General features: G+C 45.4%; 1 protein-coding gene across 1 annotated transcript in view; it reads right to left on the reverse strand.

The window, feature by feature from the left end:
- Positions 1-3,171: 3,171 nt before the first annotated feature.
- Positions 3,172-19,533, reverse strand: part of AP1S3 (adaptor related protein complex 1 subunit sigma 3) — a 94,224-nt gene continuing 77,862 nt past the window's right edge. Inside the window, exons 4-5 of the mRNA XM_069727674.1 lie at positions 13,146-13,283; positions 3,172-3,872 (exon numbers count right to left, since the gene is read on the reverse strand). Of these exons, the coding sequence (XP_069583775.1) occupies positions 3,837-3,872; positions 13,146-13,283 (174 nt within the window). The 3' untranslated portion in view covers positions 3,172-3,836. The remainder of the gene's footprint in view (positions 3,873-13,145; positions 13,284-19,533) is intronic.

The raw sequence follows: 19,533 nt of genomic DNA on the forward strand, positions 1-19,533 counted from the left end.
GCAAAAGCTGTGGGGTGAAAATTAACTTTATTCCCCTTGGCAGCATTTTGGTATCAGCCACCTTTGTGTCTGAAACCTGAACGCTGAGGGGAAAAAGTTCATTTTCTCTCCACAGCATTTGGATAAGTGCGGGTGCCAGTCAAGTTAATAACACTATTAGGCCGGGGTCACACTAGCGTATTGCATCCGATGCGAGATCATCGGATGCGATATGCTAATGACTCTCAGTTCCTGCTCTGCTGCAAGAAGGAGCTGAGTGTCATGTGTCTGTGTTCCGATTCGCTCGCACAGGGAGGATCAGAGCACAGCTGCAGAGGAGGCGGAGAAACTAATTTCTCCATCTCCTCCATTGCCGGGGTCAGCGTATAACGCACATCAGTCGGATGATATCCGAGTGATGTGCGCTGTCTCACTCGCACCCATGGGCTTATATGGGTGAGAGTGAGCCTAGAGTTGGCCGAGGGTCGGTGACAATTGCAGCATGCACCTCCCACCTGCCAGCATCCCCGGCTCCTCTGTTGATTAGCCAGCCTGGTGCCATGTCATCTGCGCATCACACCAGAATGAGGATTTCTGGCTCCTCTGTTGATTAGTTAAGTAAATAAGTTAAGTAAATAAGGCAGCACACTACAGTGCTAGAACATGCAAACTTGAAAAACGAAATTTGAACTGCATTACTGCACTAGAAATATGAAAAATGAGAGCCTTTAGCGCATAAAAATGGCCAATTTTATGTGTACCTGGTAGCCCCGTTACGGCATCTCTCTTATACCAGGTCCTAAACTTGCCTTACCTCACTGAGAATAAACGTCTCCATCTGAATGGGTACATGTGAAAACCTCTTTTTCATATTTCTAGTGCAGTAATGCAGTTCAAATTTCGTTTTTCAAGTTTGCATGTTCTAGCGCTGCAGTGTGCTGCCTTATTTACTTAACTATATACGAGTTGGCGACTCTAGGTTCAGCACCTGTTCACACTGAGTCTATGTTTGGATGTGCCGGTCAGGTTTTGGAAATGTATTCTCTAGCCTTCTGATCGTGCACTGCGCCTCCTAGCTTCAGGTGTTTTAATTACAGCAGGTCCAATACCCCTCCACAGAGAGAGAATTTTAGTCTAGTAAGAGGTTTTCACATGTACCCATTCAGATGGAGACGTTTATTCTCAGCGAGGTAAGGCAAGTTTAGGACCTGGTATAAGAGAGATGCCGTAAAGGGGCTACCAGGTACACATAAAATTGGCCATTTTTATGCGCTAAAGGCTCTCATTTTTCATATTTCTAGTGCAGTAATGCAGTTCAAATTTCGTTTTTCAAGTTTGCATGTTCTAGCGCTGCAGTGTGCTGCCTTATTTACTTAACTATATACGAGTTGGCGACTCTAGGTTCAGCACCTGTTCACACTGAGTCTATGTTTGGATGTGCCGGTCAGGTTTTTGAAATGTATCCTCTGTTGATTAGCCAGCCTGGTACCAGTCATCTGCGCATCACGCCACAATGATAATCCCCGGCTCCTCTGTTGATTAACCAGCCTGGCCCTATGTCATCTGCACATCACGCCACAATGATAATCCCCGGCTCCTCTGTTGATTAGCCAGCCTGGCCCTATGTCATCTGCACATCACGCCACAATGATGATCCCCGACTGCTCTGTTGATTAGCCAGCCTGGCACCATGTCATCTGCACATCACGCCACAATGATAATCCCCGCCTCCTCTGTTGATTAGCCAGCCTGGTACCAGTCATCTGCGCATCACGCCACAATGATAATCCCCGGCTCCTCTGTTGATTAACCAGCCTGGCCCTATGTCATCTGCACATCACGCCACAATGATAATCCCCGGCTCCTCTGTTGATTAGCCAGCCTGGCCCTATGTCATCTGCACATCACGCCACAATGATGATCCCCGACTGCTCTGTTGATTAGCCAGCCTGGCACCATGTCATCTGCACATCACGCCACAATGATAATCCCCGCCTCCTCTGTTGATTAGCCAGCCTGGTGCCATGTCATCTGCGCATCATGCCGCAATGATGATCCCTGGCTCCTCTATTGATTAGCCATTCTGGCGCCATGTCATCTGTGCATCACGCCATAATGATAATCCTGGCTCCTCTGTTGATTAGCCAGCCTAGCGCCATGTCATCTGCGCATCACACCATAATGATGATCCCCGGCTCCTCTGTTGATTAGCCAGCCTAGCGCCATGTCATCTACGCATCACACCATAATGATGATCCTGGCTCCTCTGTTGATTAGCCAGCCTAGCGCCATGTCATCTGCGCATCACACCATAATGATGATCCCCGGCTCCTCTGTTGATTAGCCAGCCTAGCGCCATGTCATCTACGCATCACACCATAATGATGATCCTGGCTCCTCTGTTGATTAGCCAGCCTAGCGCCATGTCATCTGCGCATCACACCATAATGATGATCCCTGGCTCCTCTGTTGATTAGCCAGCCTAGCGCCATGTCATCTCCGCATCACGCCATAATGATGATCCCCGGCTCTTCTACTGATTAGCCAGCCTGGTGCCATGTCATCTGCGCATCATGCCATAATGATGATCCCCGGCTCCTCTGTTGATTAGCCAGCCTAGCGCCATGTCATCTGCGCATCACGCTATAATGATGATCCTCGGCTCCTCTGTTGATTAGCCAGCCTGCCCCCATGTCATCTGCGCATCACATCACAAAGATGATGCTGCACCAGGTCGGCTAACCATAAGAGGATCCATGAATGCTGGCAGGTAAGAGGCGGTATATTGAGATGGCTGCTGGAGCAGGGTCCAGTGAACCGATTCGATCATCTCCACTATCTACATATCTAGGTTATCATGGATATCAGCCCATCGGCAATCCAATCTGATATCTAGCATGACTTTTACAGAAAAATCAGTAGTTAAACAGTAAAAATATCAGACTTCATCATACATGATGGGACAATCTTCTAAGTTAAAAATGGAGGTTTTTATTGAAAGTGGGCGTTCCCAAGTGGGTTTTGGGTAGTAGTAACAGGAGTAGGGCTAAAATGTACTGACTTTGCTGATCTAAATTTTGACAAATGGATGCTAATTCCACTGGCAAGTGACAGACAGATGGTATTTAACATTGTGCTCATAAGAACCCATAAAAAAAAACTTAATAAATCTAATGTTGCGAAATGCCTTGATTAAATGATAACCTTTTCCATTTATTTAGAATATTTTGCGTAATGTTCTGGATTTACATTAAATATTTGTTAGATCATTCTACACCAAGAAAAAAAGCGCTGGGAATCATTTATTGAAACTAGATCGTAGAGTTATTGGCCTTGTTCTTCATGGCAACCAATCAGAGCTCAGCTTTCAATATTTAACCTGCTGCGAAAAAAGAAAGCTGTACTGTGATTGGTTGCTATGGGTCACATGGCCAGCTTTTCTGCTAGATAGCTTTAATAAATGAAGCCCGATTAGCCCGTTTACACCAAACTTACGAAGATATATTAAGATATAAAAAGTCCTTGCTTTGGTTGGCATTTTCCGGCAGTCATTCTGGCAGAAGTCAAAACATACATAAAAAAATATTTTTTTTTTCTCCTTTAAAAAGCAAGGTTCTCTTTGCAAACATGTATTCACTTCATATATGTCTAGGTCCATACAGCTGCAAAGGGTTGAATAAGGTAGTCTTGGTAATCATGTCCCACTGGATTTCATGCTGCCCTGTGGTAGGATGGCCGAAGGACCGCCCAGCGGTGCCCTCTGATCCTTAGTGCAGTTGCCATGTCTTCCTCCCAATCAAAAATGGCAATAAAGAGTCTACTTCTGGTCCGATAGACGGATCTTGGTGCGGCTCTCTTTAAAATGTTGGTTTGTTCATATATTCTTCCATTGTCTAAAAAAAAAAAAATACAAACAAAATATGAAATATTGCCCGAGTAAGTCCGCCATTGGGGGTTCTACAGCATAAAAGGGGCTGCTTTTGACACTTTTGTCCCCAGACTATAACTTGATAATAAGGCATCTCCTTAGCAAGTGTTCAATTCCCTGCAGCGTCTCCGCAGGAGAAATGAATGTAATTAAATGAATGGGCTGTCCAGGTCCTCCAGAACTGCTCCCGCTACTGGAGGAGGGTCCTGTACAGCAGGGGTGTCAAACTGCATTCCTCGAGGGCTGCAAACAGGTCATGTTTTCAGGATTTCCTTGTACTGCACAGGTGATAATTTAATCACCTACACAAATGAGTTGGTGATTAAATTATCATCTGTGCAGTACAAGGAAATCCTGAAAACATGACCTGTTTGCAGCCCTCAAGGAATGCAATTTGACACCTCTGCTGTACAGGAAACACCTACTCACTCACAACTGAACATCAGTAAACGCAAAAAATCCTATACAAAGAAAAAATAAGCATAAATGTAAGAATTCTTCTTGATTGCGCGGTCCTATGCCTTTTACTCCTTAACCCCTCTGTGACCTTAGACGTACTATCCCGTCGAGGTGCCCTGGGCTTATCTGACCCTGGACGGGATAGTACGTCATAGCCGATCGGCCGCGCTCACGGGGGGAGCGCGGCCGATCGCGGCCGGGTGTCAGCTGCTTATCGCAGCTGACATCCGGCACTATGTGCCAGGAGCGGTCACGGACCGCCCCCGGCACATTAACCCCTGGCACACCGCGATCAAAGATGATCGCGATGTGCCGGCGGTGAAGGGAAGCACCGCGCAGGGAGGGGGCTCCCTGCGGGCTTCCCTGAGCCCCCCGCAGCAACGCGATGTGATCGCGTTGCTGCGAGGGTCTCCTCACCTCCCTCCCTGCTCGAGCCCCGGATCCAAGATGGCCGCGGATCCGGGTCCTGCAGGGAGGGAGGTGGCTTCACAGAGCCTGCTCAGAGCAGGCACTGTGAAGGCTGCAGCGCTGCATGTCAGATCAGTGATCTGACAGAGTGCTGTGCAAACTGTCAGATCACTGATCTGTGATGTCCCCCCCTGGGACAAAGTAAAAAAGTTAAAAAAAAATTTTCCAAATGTGTAAAAAAAATTAAAAAAAATATTCCAAAATAATGAAAAAAAAAAAATATATATTATTACCATAAATACATTTCTTCATCTAAATAAAAAAAAAAAAAACAATAAAAGTACACATATTTAGTATCGCCGCGTCCGTAACGACCCGACCTATAAAACTGTCCCACTAGTTAACCCCTTCAGTAAACACCGTAAGAAAAAAAAAAAAAAAAACGAGGCAAAAAACAACGCTTTATTATCATACCGCCGAACAAAAAGTGGAATAACACGCGATCAAAAGGACAGATATAAATAACCATGGTACCGCTGAAAGCGTCATATTGTCCCGCAAAAAAAGAGCCGCCATACAGCATCATCAGCAAAAAAATAAAAAAGTTATAGTCCTGAGAATAAAGCGATGCAAAAATAATTATTTTTTCTGTAAAATAGTTTTTATCGTATAAAAGCACCAAACCATAAAAAAATGATATAAATGAGGTATCGCTGTAATCGTACTGACCCGAAGAATAAAACTGATTTATCAATTTTACCAAACGCGGAACGGTATAAACGCCTCCCCCAATAGAAATTCATGAATAGCTGGCTTTTGGTCATTCTTCCTCACAAAAATCGGAATAAAAAGCGATAAAAAAAAGTCACGTGCCCAAAAATGTTTTCAATAAAAACGTCAACTCGTCCCGCAAAAAACAAGACCTCACATGACTCTGTGGACCAAAATATGGAAAAATTATAGCTCTCAAAATGTGGTATTGCAAAAAATATTTTTTGCAATAAAAAGGGTCTTTCAGTGTGTGACGGCTGCCAATCATAAAAATCCGCTAAAAAACTCGCTATAAAAGTAAATCAAACCCCCCTTCATCACCCCCTTAGTTAGGGAAAAATAAAAAAAAATGTATTTATTTCCATTTTCCCGTTAGGGCTAGGGTTAGGGCTAGGGCTAGGGTTAGGGCTAGGGTTAGGGCTAGGGTTAGGGCTAGGGTTAGGGCTAGGGTTAGGGCTAGGGTTAGGGCTAGGGTTAGGGCTAGGGTTAGGGCTAGGGCTAGGGTTAGGGCTAGGGTTAGGGCTAGGGTTAGGGTTAGGGTTGGGGCTACAGTTAGGGTTGGGGCTAAAGTTAGGGTTAGGGTTTAGATTACATTTACAGTTGGGAATAGGGTTGGGATTAGGGTTAGGGGTGTGTCAGGGTTAGAGGTGTGGTTAGGGTTACCGTTGGAATTAGGGTTAGGGGTGTGTTTAGATTAGGGTTTCAGTTATAATTGGGGGGTTTCCACTGTTTCGGCACATCAGGGGCTCTCCAAACACGACATGGCGTCCGATCTCAATTCCAGCCAATTCTGCGTTGAAAAAGTAAAACAGTGCTCCTTCCCTTCCGAGCTCTCCAATGTGCCCAAACAGGGGTTTACCCCAACATATGGGGTATCAGCGTACTCAGGACAAATTGGACAACAACTTTTGTGGACCAATTTCTCCTGTTACCCTTGGGAAAATACAAAACTGGGGGCTAAAAAATAATTTTTGTGGGAAAACAAAAAGATTTTTTATTTTCACGGCTCTGCGTTATAAACTGTAGTGAAAAACTTGGGGGTTCAAAGTTCTCACAACACATCTAGATAAGTTCATTGAGGGGTCTAGTTTCCAATATGGGGTCACTTGTGGGGGGTTTCTACTGTTTAGGTACATTAGGGGCTCTGCAAACGCAATGTGACGCCTGCAGACCAATCCATCTAAGTCTGCATTCCAAATGATGCTCCTTCCCTTCCGAGCCCTCCCATGCGCCCAAACGGTGGTCCCCCCCCACATATCGGGTATCAGCGTACTCAGGACAAATTGGACAACAACATTTAGGGTCCAATTTCTCCTGCTAACCTTGGAAAAATACAAAACTGGGGGCTAAAATATAATTTTTGTGGAAAAAAAAATATTTTTCATTTGCATGGCTCTGCGTTATAAACTGTAGTGAAATACTTGGGGGTTCAAAGCTCTCACAACACATCAAGATGAGTTCCTTAGGGGGTCTACTTTCCAAAATGGTGTCACTTGTGGGGGGTTTCTACTGTTTAGGTACATTAGGGGCTCTGCAAACGCAATGTGACGCCTGCAGACCATTCCATCTAAGTCTGCATTCCAAATGGCGCTCCTTCCCTTCCGAACCCTCCCATGCGCCCAAACGGTGGTTCCCCCCCACATATGGGGTATCAGCGTACTCAGGACAAATTGGACAACAACTTTTGGGGTCCAATTTCTCCTGTTACCCTAGGGAAAATACAAAACTGGGGGCTAAAAAATAATTTTTGTGGGGAAAAAATTTTGTTTTATTTTTATGGCTCTGCATTATAAACTTCTGTGAAGCCCTTGGTGGGTCAAAGTGCTCACCACACATCCAGATAAGTTCCTTAGGGGGTCTACTTTCCAAAATGGTGTCACTTGTGGGGGGTTTCAATGTTTAGGCACATCAGTGGCTCTCCAAACGCAACATGGCGTTCCATCTCAATTCCTGTCAATTTTGCATTGAAAAGTCAAACGGCGCTCCTTCCCTTCCGAGCTCTCCCATGCACCCAAACAGTGGTTTACTGCCACATATGGGGTATCAGCGTACTCGGGACAAATTGGACAACAACTTTTGAGGTCCAATTTCTTCTCTTACCCTTGGAAAAATAAAAAATTGGGGGCAAAAATATAATTTTTGTGAAAAAATATGATTTTTTATTTTTACGGTTCTGCATTATAAACTTCTGTGAAGCACTTGGTGGGTCAAAGTGCTCACCACACCTCTAGATAAGTTCCTTAGGGGGTCTACTTTCCAAAATGGTGTCACTTGTGGGGGGTTTCAATGTTTAGGCACATCAGTGGCTCTCCAAACGCAACATGGCGTCCCATCTCAATTTCTGTCAATTTTGCATTGAAAAGTCAAACTGCGCTCCTTCCCTTCCGAGCTCTCCCATGCGCCCAAACAGTGGTTTACTGCCACATATGGGGTATCAGCGTACTCAGGACAAATTGGACAACAACTTTTGAGGTCCAATTTCTTCTCTTACCCTTGGAAAAATAAAAAATTGGGGGCAAAAATATAATTTTTGTGAAAAAATATGATTTTTTATTTTTACGGTTCTGCATTATAAACTTCTGTGAAGCACTTGGTGGGTCAAAGTGCTCACCACACCTCTAGATAAGTTCCTTAGGGGGTCTACTTTCCAAAATGGTGTCACTTGTGGGGGGTTTCAATGTTTAGGCACATCAGTGGCTCTCCAAACGCAACATGGCGTCCCATCTCAATTTCTGTCAATTTTGCATTGAAAAGTCAAACTGCGCTCCTTCCCTTCCGAGCTCTCCCATGCGCCCAAACAGTGGTTTACTGCCACATATGGGGTATCAGCGTACTCAGGACAAATTGGACAACAACTTTTTGGGTCCAATTTCTCCTGTTACCCTTGGTAAAATAAAACAAATTGGAGCTGAAGTAAATTTTTTGTGTAAAAAAGTTAAATGTTCATTTTTATTTAAACATTCCAAAAATTCCTATTAAACACCTGAAGGGTTAATAAACTTCTTGAATGTGGTTTTGAGCACCTTGAGGGGTGCAGTTTTTAGAATGGTGTCACACTTGGGCATTTTCTATCATATAGACCCCTCAAAATGACTTCAAATGAGACGTGGTCCCTAAAAAAAAATGGTGTTGTAAAAATGAGAAATTGCTGGTCAACTTTTAACCCTTATAACTCCCTAACAAAAAAAAAAATTGGTTCCAAAATTATGCTGATGTAAAGGAGACATGTGGGAAATGTTACTTATTAAGTATTTTGTGTGACATATCTCTGTGATTTAATTGCATAAAAATTCAAAGTTTGAAAATTGCGAAATTTTCAAAATTTTCGCCAAATTTCCGTTTTTTTCACAAATAAACGCAGGTACTATCAAAGAAATTTTACCACTATCATGAAGTACAATATGTCACGAGAAAACAATGTCAGAATCACCAGGATCCGTTGAAGCGTTTCGGAGTTATAACCTCATAAAGGGACAGTGGTCAGAATTGTAAAAATTGGCCTGGTCATTAACGTGCAAACCACCCTTGGGGGTAAAGGGGTTAAAGGTGTTGTCACGGGACTAATATATTGATGACTTGCCAAAGGATAGGTCATCATTTTGAGATAGGTGGAGGACTGAAACCTGGCACCATTCTTAACTGAATGGTGCCAGCACGGTGGCTCAGTGATTAGCACAGCAGCCTTGCAGAGCTGGAGTCCTGGGTTCAAATCCCACCAAGGACAACATCTGCAAGGAGTTTGTATTTTCTCCCCATGTTTGCGTGGGTTTCCTCGAGGTTCTCCCGTTTCCTCCCACATTCCAAAGACATACTGATAGGGAATTTAGATTGTGAGCCCCACCGGGGACAGTGATGATAATGTGTGCAAACTGTAAAGCGCTGCGGAATATGTTGGCGCTATATAAAAATAAAAATAAAGATTATTATTATAAAGAGAGATAACCTGCAGTACTCAGCAGCAGCTGCTAAAGCTATATACAGAGCTGCAGTGTTCCACTTGGTTCATCTCTTACATCTGGCTTTCATTGAGTGTCGGACACCAACCTATCTCATCTTGATGACCTACACTACGGATAGGTCATCAAAATTGAAAGGGGTTGTTCCCTTTCAGAAAATGAGTGTCCCAGACTGTTGGTTATTATAAAGAAAGAGCTGTACTCTTCCCTGGGTCCACCAGCGAGTCTCTGCCAATGCTACAAGTGTCTGGTATTGCAACTCTAAAAGGGGGAGCAGTGTCTAAACTGGATGAAGCTCTGAGCTTACTGACTGGCCACTGTACGCTCAACGTGACATCGGTGCCGCAGCAAAGGCCACACACTGGGAGTATTGGCAAAGACTCACCGGTGAACTGGAGTAACAGCCAAGGTGGGGGACGGGTCATGGCAAAGCCTGCCCGACTAAAGCAATGAAAAGTTATGGAGTACCTAATTCCAGCTGTCAAATTTTCCTAATCATTAAAAGGGGTAATCCCATTTCCAAGATCCTATCCCAACATTAATAATAATAATAATAATAATTTTAGCAAATACCTCCAATTAGAAATGTAGTATAGTTTTTCTGATTCCCTATGTCTCTTTCCACATGTGCAGGCATTGCAGGACCTTAGATATCCATGGTTACGACCACTAGCAACTAGCTAATACTCACTATATCAGTGGTCGTAACCATGGATCCCTAAGGTCCTGCAATGCCTGCACATGAGGAAAGAGACATAGTGAGTCAGAAAAACTATACTACCATATTTTTGGGATTATAAGACGCACTTTTGTTCCCCCAAATTTTCGGGGAAAGTGGGGGGTGCGTCTTATAATCCGAATCTGTGTGCTGTGCTGTAGAGGAGGGGGAGCAGCTCTGGGGAGGTGTCAGGGGGCTGGAGTGGGCTGGCTGAGGGCTGCAGAGACAGCAGGAGATCCTGTGCTCCCGCTCATTAGCCTCATGTAATATTCACTGCACCTGCTGTCCATCACCTCGGTGCTGAAGCTGCAGGAGTTGATTCACAGGGGAGCAGCGAATATTACCTGTGCCTGCATCTCCCCTCCTTCCCATCATGGATATGCCCCCCCCCTGTCACTCTTATATGCCCCCCTGTGCTACTGTCAGACACATGCCCCCCACCCCACCTCTGCTGCTGGCAGACATGATAAAATAACAAACATTTAACTCACCTTCTGATGATGGCTCCTGCTCACAGCTCCTCGGTTGCTTCCTGTGTCTGTGCGGACATCTGATCATGTGATCGGCACAGCACAGTGATGACATCACTGTGTGCCCAGGTCACATGATCCGATGCCTGGGAAACAGGAAGCAACCGAGGAGCAGTGAGCACAGAGCCATCATCTGAAGGTGAATAAGTGTTTGTTATTTTATCATGTGTCTGCAAGCAGTACAGGGGGGGATGGGTCTGCAAGCAGCACAGGGGGGGGGGGGGCATGTGACTGCCAGTAGCACGGGGGGGACATGTCTGCCAGCAGCACCGGGGGGCATGAGTCTGCAAGCAGTACAGGGGGGGCATGTGTCTGCCAGCATCATCACGGGGGGGGGGGGGGGACATGTGTCTACCAGCATCATCACGGGGGGGGGGGGGGACATGTGTCTACCAGCATCATCACGGGGGGGGGGGGGGGCATGTGTCTACCAGCAGCACGGGGGGGCCTGTGTATGTCAACAGCACAGGGGGGGCATGTGTCTGCCAGAACAGGGGGGGGGGGGCATCTGTCTTCTAGCAGCACAGGGGGGGGGGCATTGTCAGCTGTACAGGGGGCATATTGTGACCGGGGGGGAATGTACCTGCCAGCAGCACAGGGGGGCATGTCCCTGCCAGCACAGGGGGGCATATTATGACTGGGGGGGCATGTGCCTGCTAGCACAGAGGGGTATAGTGACCCAAGAGGGCATGTGCCTGCCAGCAGCACCGGGGGGCATATAGTGAACCAGGGGGGCATGTCCCTGCCAGCAGCACAAGGGGACATATTGTGACCAGGGGGGCATGTGCCTGCCAGCACAAGGGGGCATATAGTGACCCGGGGGCAAGTGCCTGCCAGCAGCACAGGGGGGCATATAGTGACCCAGGGGGGCATGTGTCTGCCAGCAGCACAGGGGGGCATATAGTGACCAGGGGGGCATGTGACTGCCAGCAGCACAGGGGGGCATGTGCCAGCACAAGGATGGGGGTTATATAGGTACCAGGATGAGGGACATATGATTTGTAAGACGGACACTGGAATTATAAGACAGACCCCCATCTAACAGAAAAAAATATTTTTTTCTCTTTTTCTTCACCAAATTTGGGGGTGCGTCTTATAATCAGGTGTGTCTTATAAAGCGAAAAATACGGTACCTTTCTAATTGGAGGTATTTGCTAATATTATTATTACACCTACTACATATAGGGATAGGATCTTGGAGATGGAAATATCCCTTTAAGTGGCAAGTGCCTCTTAATGAATTATGCTCATTTACTCCAACACGCCCATCACGAAGACTGGCGTCCTCAATGCTGATCAAGAATCAGCCCCCAAATCTTTTCATTTGGTTACCATACTCTCAGAACACTCACAGGTTTCTTATTTTTCTGTAGACAGAGCTTTGCGAGTGCTTTTCTATTTATACGCTGAACTTCAGTTTTTACTAGTTCCTTTTTCAGGATCATATGACTTAATGGTCACCTTTTCCTTTGTTCTTAGGGAGGGATGAACAAAAAACAGCAATTCTGGCATTGTTTTTATGGGTTCGATTAATAATGACAGCTTATAGCACTTCTAACCAACTGAAGCCCATGCTCCTTAGGAAGCTTCATATATACCTTTATTCCTGTATATGACGACAGCAGCAACGTTTCCACCTGTATGGTATTAGTAATACATAAGTGGTGGAGCGCATTAGCTCAGTCTGTCAGTGTAACAGTAACATGCAGCCTATTAGACCCCAAATCCTGCAGGGACTAACAGGTTTTGGTTGAGTGGCAGACCCAGATGCCATGGTTATGCTTGTGGTTGCCATAGTAACCCATCGGCATCCCACAATCATGCTGTGGGGGACTGATGGGCTTTCAGAGGGAGCCATTTCCCTCAAACTCCAATGAATAGGTGAGAATTTTCAATGTTGGGAATAACCCCTTCATAATGGCAACAGAAACATAGAAAATTGCCAGCAAATACAATATATGATCTATCTAGTCTGCCCTTAAACTATTTCTTCTTTTATTTGTACTTGTTCATTATTTTCTGACATTTCTTCTCATCCTCCACTGAACGGATTTCATCTTGTGCCTCCTTGTTCTGGTGTTAAGTCTCTTACTGAAACACTTTGAACCTTATTTAAACCTGTAAGATATTGAAGGTTTTCCATCGTGTCCTCCCTTTCCCTTCTTTACTAAAGGCTATAGAAATTAATGAAGGTGAAACCAGATTAACCCGAGTGTGTGATGCCCAATCCCAAAATATCCACCAAGATGGGATTACATAGGAAAGATTACAGTCCTGGCCACAACAGTACCAGATGGTTGGCATGTTTTTTTTAAGTAAGCATTTTTTTCTCCATAGCTTTCTTAACATTACAGAGTGCACAGGTTGTGCTTCAAGTAGGCGCAAAAGGAAATTACCTCTTGTAACATATCCGAATCCTCAATGGCCCTCACTACAGACTCTTTGGAGGTCTCCTGAATTTCACCTCCCATGAGAAACTCATCCAGTATGAAGTATGCCTTCTCAAAGTTAAAAATGATGTCCAGCTCACAGACCTAGGAAAGCAGATCAAAACATACAGTAGTTACACAAATGTTACTTAAACGAACTAATTTATTAATGTGCGTTTGCATTTTTACTGTTCGAGCTGTGACTGTTATATCGATCATTTTGCAATCTGGCTGTAATTGTTAAAGGGAACCTGTCAGCAGAATTGTGCTGAGTAATCTACAGACAGTGTTAGGTCGGTGCCGTTATACTGATTAAAATAATTCCTTGGTTGATGAAATATGTCTTGTGGTTGCTATTTAATATTTCCAGTTTTCAGTTAGTGATATGCTCGTGCTGAGGGGCGGCCTGTGGGAGGTCTTCATGTGGTGCTCTGATTAGGTATTCACCAGTATGGCTTATGACAGGTCACCAATCCCGCAGTGAACTGCCCCCTATTTTACATAACGAATAACATATAAATTGTATGCTATATACTATCTACTATATAATTGTCTAAGGGTCGCTTCTGTCTGTCTGTCACGGATATTCATTGGTCGCTGCCTCTGTCTGTCATGGAATCCAAGTCGCTGATTGGTCGTGGCAAAACGCCCACAACCATTGCCACGACCAATCAGCGACGGCCACAGTCCGACGGCAACATGGCCGCTCTTTCCTCCCCGCAGTCAGTGCCCGCTCCATACTCCCCTTCAGTCATGCAGTCAGCCCTCACACAGGGTTAATGCCAGCGTTACCGGAGCGCGATGTAACGCACTCCGGTTACCCAGCTATTACCCCTGTGTGACCAACTCTTTACTATTGATGATGCGTATGCAGCATCAATACTAAAAAGAGCTAATGTTACAAATAATAATAATAAAAAAAAAACGTTATTCTCACCCTCCGACGTGGCACTGTTCTCGGCAGTGCAAGCGACAGGTTCCGGTGCTAAGCATGCTATGCGAGAAGGACCTGCCATGACGTCACGGTCATGTGACCGCAACGTCATCACAGGTCCTGCGCTCATACCAACCCTGGGACCGGAAGCTGCAGTGCACCCAGTCCTCATCTCTCTCTCCAGCCTGCAGCTATGGCATTTCCAGGAGGAGGCTACTATCCGGCCCAGGCGGTGAGTGCTGCGCCGCGGCCTCTGTACGCTCACTGACTGCTTGTGGTTAGTGATGAGCAGGAGGGGGGCTAGGTATAATCGCATGCGGTACCGCGTGTAGTCTGCACTGGGAGCTCACAGGGCGGATTGCAGGGATGCACAGGGTGTGGTCCCTCACTTGGTCCCTGGAGGAGAAGTCACTTTTAGGGCAGTTCCCACATTTTGCAAATTGGACCATAGTCCTGTATGGGGGGTAATAATGCAAAAAAGGAAGTTCTAGGAGCCACGTAATACTATGTGGCTGGGCAATATACTACGTGACTGGGCAATATACTACGTGGCTGGGCAGTATACTACGTGACTGGGCAATATACTACGTGGCTGGGCAATATACTACGTGACTGGGCAATATACTACGTGGGCATGCATATTCTAATTATATATATATGTATATATATATATAAATGAGAGAGAGAGAGAGAGAGAGAGAGAGAGAGAGAGAGAGAGAGAGAGAGAGAGAGAGAGGTGATTTGAACTTTTATAATTTTTTTTAATATTTTTAAACACTTTTTTTTTTTCCTTTTGCCATGCTTGAATAGTCTCCATGGGAGACTGGAAGCTGCCATAACCTGCTCTGCTACATACAGGGGATGATCACATTGCCTGTATGTAGCCGAATTGCTCACTTGCTCTGAGTGCCGACCACCAGGCGGCGCTCATAGAAAATCCAGCAGTGACAACCATAGAGGTCTGCTGGAGCCCTCTGGTTTTCATGCCAACCCATTGGCGATCAGCGGTCATGTGACACGGGTGCAGATGGGTGGGATTTCCATCGTGCTTGCCGGAAAAGCGTGTTAAATGCTGCTGCTGTTAGAGGCACATGTCAGCTGTTCAGAACAGCTCACATGTGCCAGCAAAGATGTGGGCTCAGCGCCGATCTGGATAGGATGTCTGAATGGGCAAACATTTATCTACATTAAATCTCATTTGCAAAATGTAGAGTAATGCACCTAGGACGAAGTAATCCTATTGCTGCATATACATTAAATGAGAGTATACTCAGGAGTACAAAACAGAATAAGGACTTGGGTATTCTTTCTGATTACAAGTAAGCTGAGCAGTAGTACTCAATGTCAAGCTGCAGTCGCAAAAGCAAACAAGATTGTAGGATGTATAAAAAGAGATGAAATCCCGCAATCCCGACATATTGTTAGCCCTTTATAAATCACTGGTGATGCCACATCTAGAATATGGGATCCAGTTTTGGTCTCCACATTTTAAAAAATGGTACCGTATTTTCTGCCGTATAAGACGACTGGGCGTATAAGACGACCCCCAACTTTTCCATATAAAATATGGAATTTGGGATATGCCCGCCATATAAGACGGGGGTCATCTTATACACCCAGTCATCTTATACGGCGTGTGGTTCCCAGGGTCTGGAGGAGAGGAGACTCTCCTTCAAGCCCTGGGATCCATATTCATGTAAAAAATAAAGAATAAAAATAAAAAACATGGATATACTCACCCTCAGACGGGCCCTGGCTCACAGCGCTGCTAGCGTCTGCCTCTGTTCCTTAGGAATGCAGTGAGTGAAGGACCTTCAATGACGTCGCGGTCACATGAGCGGTCAGGTGACCGGTCACCTGACCGCGACATCATCGAAGGTCCTTCACTCACTGCATTCCTAAGGAACAGAGGCAGACGCTAGCAGCGCTGTGAGCCAGGGCCCGTCCGAGGGTGAGTATATCCATGTTTTTTATTTTTATTCTTTATTTTTTACATGAATATGGATCCCAGGGTCTGAAGGAGAGTCTCCTCTCCTCCAGACCCTGGAAACCACACGCCGACATGCAGGATCGCTCCCTGCACAAGCTGTACCCAGCGTATAAGACGACCCCCGACTTTTGGGACAATTTTTAGGGGTCAAGAAGTCATCTTATAAGCCAGGAAATACGGTATTCCGAATTTAGAGTCAGTTCAAAGGAAGCAACTAGATTATTACAAGGGATGGAACTCGAATACTGTGTCCAGTTCTGGGCAGCACATTTAAAAAACGACATTGAAAAACTGGAGCAAGTTCAGAGAAGAGCGACCAGGATGGTGAGCGGACTGCAAAGTATGTCCTAAGATGAACGGTTAAAGGATCTTTGAATGTTTAGCTTGCAAATCAGAAGGCTAAGAGGAGACTTAAAGGGAACCTGTCACCCCCAAAATCGATGGTGAAGTAAGCTCACCGTCATCAGAGGCTTATCTACAGCATTCTGTAATGCTGTAGATAAGCCCCCGATGTAACCTGAAAGAGGAGAAAAAGAGGTTAGATTACACTCACCCAGGGGCGGTCCCGCTGTGGTCCGGTCAAATGGGTGTCTCAGGTCCGCTCCGGCGCCTCCCATCTTCATTCCATGACGTCATCTTCTGGTCTTCATGCTGCGCAGGCGTACTTTGTCTGCCCTGTTGAGGGCAGAGCAAAGTACTGCAGTGCGCAGGCGCCGGGCCTCTCTGACCTTTCCGGTGCCTGTGCACTGCAGTACTTTGCTCTGCCCTCAACAGGGTAGACAAAGTACGCCTGCGCCGGAGCCGCGGCGTGAAGACCAGAAGAGGACGTCATGGAATGAAGATGGGAGGCGCTGTTCCAGACCTGAGACACCCATCGGAGCAGGACCGCCCCTGGGTGAGTATAATCTAACCTCTTTTTCTCCTCTTTCAGGTAACATCGGTGGCTTATCTACAGCATTACAGAATGCTGTAGATAAGCCCCTGATGACGGTGAGCTTACCTCACCATCGATTTTGGGGATGACAGGTTCCATTTACATAGTAACATAGTAACATAGTTAGTAAGGCCGAAAAAAGACATTTGTCCATCCAGTTCAGCCTATATTCCATCATAATAAATCCCCAGATCTACGTCCTTCTACAGAACCTAATAATTGTATGATACAATATTGTTCTGCTCCAGGAAGACATCCAGGCCTCTCTTGAACCCCTCGACTGAGTTCGCCATCACCACCTCCTCAGGCAAGCAATTCCAGATTCTCACTGCCCTAACAGTAAAGAATCCTCTTCTATGTTGGTGGAAAAACCTTCTCTCCTCCAGACGCAAAGAATGCCCCCTTGTGCCCGTCACCTTCCTTGGTATAAACAGATCCTCAGCGAGATATTTGTATTGTCCCCTTATATACTTATACATGGTTATTAGATCGCCCCTCAGTCGTCTTTTTTCTAGACTAAATAATCCTAATTTCGCTAATCTATCTGGGTATTGTAGTTCTCCCATCCCCTTTATTAATTTTGTTGCCCTCCTTTGTACTCTCTCTAGTTCCATTATATCCTTCCTGAGCACCGGTGCCCAAAACTGGACACAGTACTCCATGTGCGGTCTAACTAGGGATTTGTACAGAGGCAGTATAATGCTCTCATCATGTGTATCCAGACCTCTTTTAATGCACCCCATGATCCTGTTTGCCTTGGCAGCTGCTGCCTGGCACTGGCTGCTCCAGGTAAGTTTATCATTAACTAGGATCCCCAAGTCCTTCTCCCTGTCAGATTTACCCAGTGGTTTCCCGTTCAGTGTGTAATGGTGATATTGATTCCCTCTTCCCATGTGTATAACCTTACATTTATCATTGTTAAACCTCATCTGCCACCTTTCAGCCCAAGTTTCCAACTTATCCAGATCCATCTGTAGCAGAATACTATCTTCTCTTGTATTAACTGCTTTACATAGTTTTGTATCATCTGCAAATATCGATATTTTACTGTGTAAACCTTCTACCAGATCATTAATGAATATGTTGAAGAGAACAGGTCTCAATACTGACCCCTGCGGTACCCCACTGGTCACAGCGACCCAGTTAGAGACTATACCATTTATAACCACCCTCTGCTTTCTATCACTAAGCCAGTTACTAACCCATTTACACACATTTTCCCCCAGACCAAGCATTCTCATTTTGTGTACCAACCTCTTGTGCGGCACGGTATCAAACGCTTTGGAAAAATCGAGATATACCACGTCCAATGACTCACCGTGGTCCAGTCTATAGCTTACCTCTTCATAAAAACTGATTAGATTGGTTTGACAGGAGCGATTTCTCATAAACCCATGCTGATATGGAGTTAAACAGTTATTCTCATTGAGATAATCCAGAATAACATCCCTCAGAAACCCTTCAAATATTTTACCAACAATAGAGGTTAGACTTACTGGCCTATAATTTCCAGCTGTCTACAAATATCTCAAGGGCTGTCACATAGTGGGATCATCCTTATTCTCATTTGCACAAGGAAATACGATAAGCAATGGAATGAAACTAAAAGGGAGAAGATACAGATGATGGAAAAAACTTTTTGACACTGAGGGTGATCAATGAGTGGAGCAGGCTGCCACGAGAGGTGGCGAGTTCTCCTTCATTGGAAGTCTTCAAACAGAGACTGGACAGACAACTTGTCTGAGATGCTTTAGTGAATCCTGCATTGAGCAGTGAATTGGATCAGATGACCCAGGACGTCCCTTCCAACTCTACCTTTCTATGATTCTATGAAGGACTCTCATATGATGAGGTGTTGGAAAAGTTGGGTTTGTCTAGTTTAGAAAAAACAACGCCTCAGAGGAGATCCCATTTACATGTATAAATATATGTGTGTTCAGTACAAAGGACTGGCTCATATCTTATTCCTTCCCAGGACCATACGCAAGACAAGGTGGCACTCATTATGGGTGGGAGAAAGGCACTTCCAGCAGCTAAATAGGAAAGGGCTCGTTAGAGCAGTCAGACTGTGCAATGCCCAACCACAGGAGGTAGTAATGGCAGACACTAACAGCTTTTTAAAAAGGGCTGGATGATTTTCTCGATACACATAACATTGTGGATTATAGTTAAATTAGTGACAAAGTGTACAATTGGTGGATAAAGGTTCAACTTGATGGACCTAGGTCTTTATCAACCTACAGTATGTAACCATCAGGCATGTAGTTGCTAATTATGTGCCTGTCTTACTTGGTGCTAATCTCTGCCGGCTCAGAGCGGTCATGGACCGCGGCTACAAGTGATTCCGCGATTTCCGCTAACATCTCTTTGGCAAAGTAGCACCTTCTCTGCCATTCTGGTCTGTTGATAGGGGTGTCTCTGCCCCAGTGTCATGCTTATTGACAGCTGGCTCACTACTGCCCAACTTCGAGGAGCCAGCTGTCAATCAGCATTACAG

The sequence above is a fragment of the Ranitomeya imitator genome, chromosome 5 (assembly GCF_032444005.1).
Source record: "Ranitomeya imitator isolate aRanImi1 chromosome 5, aRanImi1.pri, whole genome shotgun sequence".
Classification (NCBI taxonomy): Eukaryota; Metazoa; Chordata; class Amphibia; order Anura; family Dendrobatidae; genus Ranitomeya; species Ranitomeya imitator.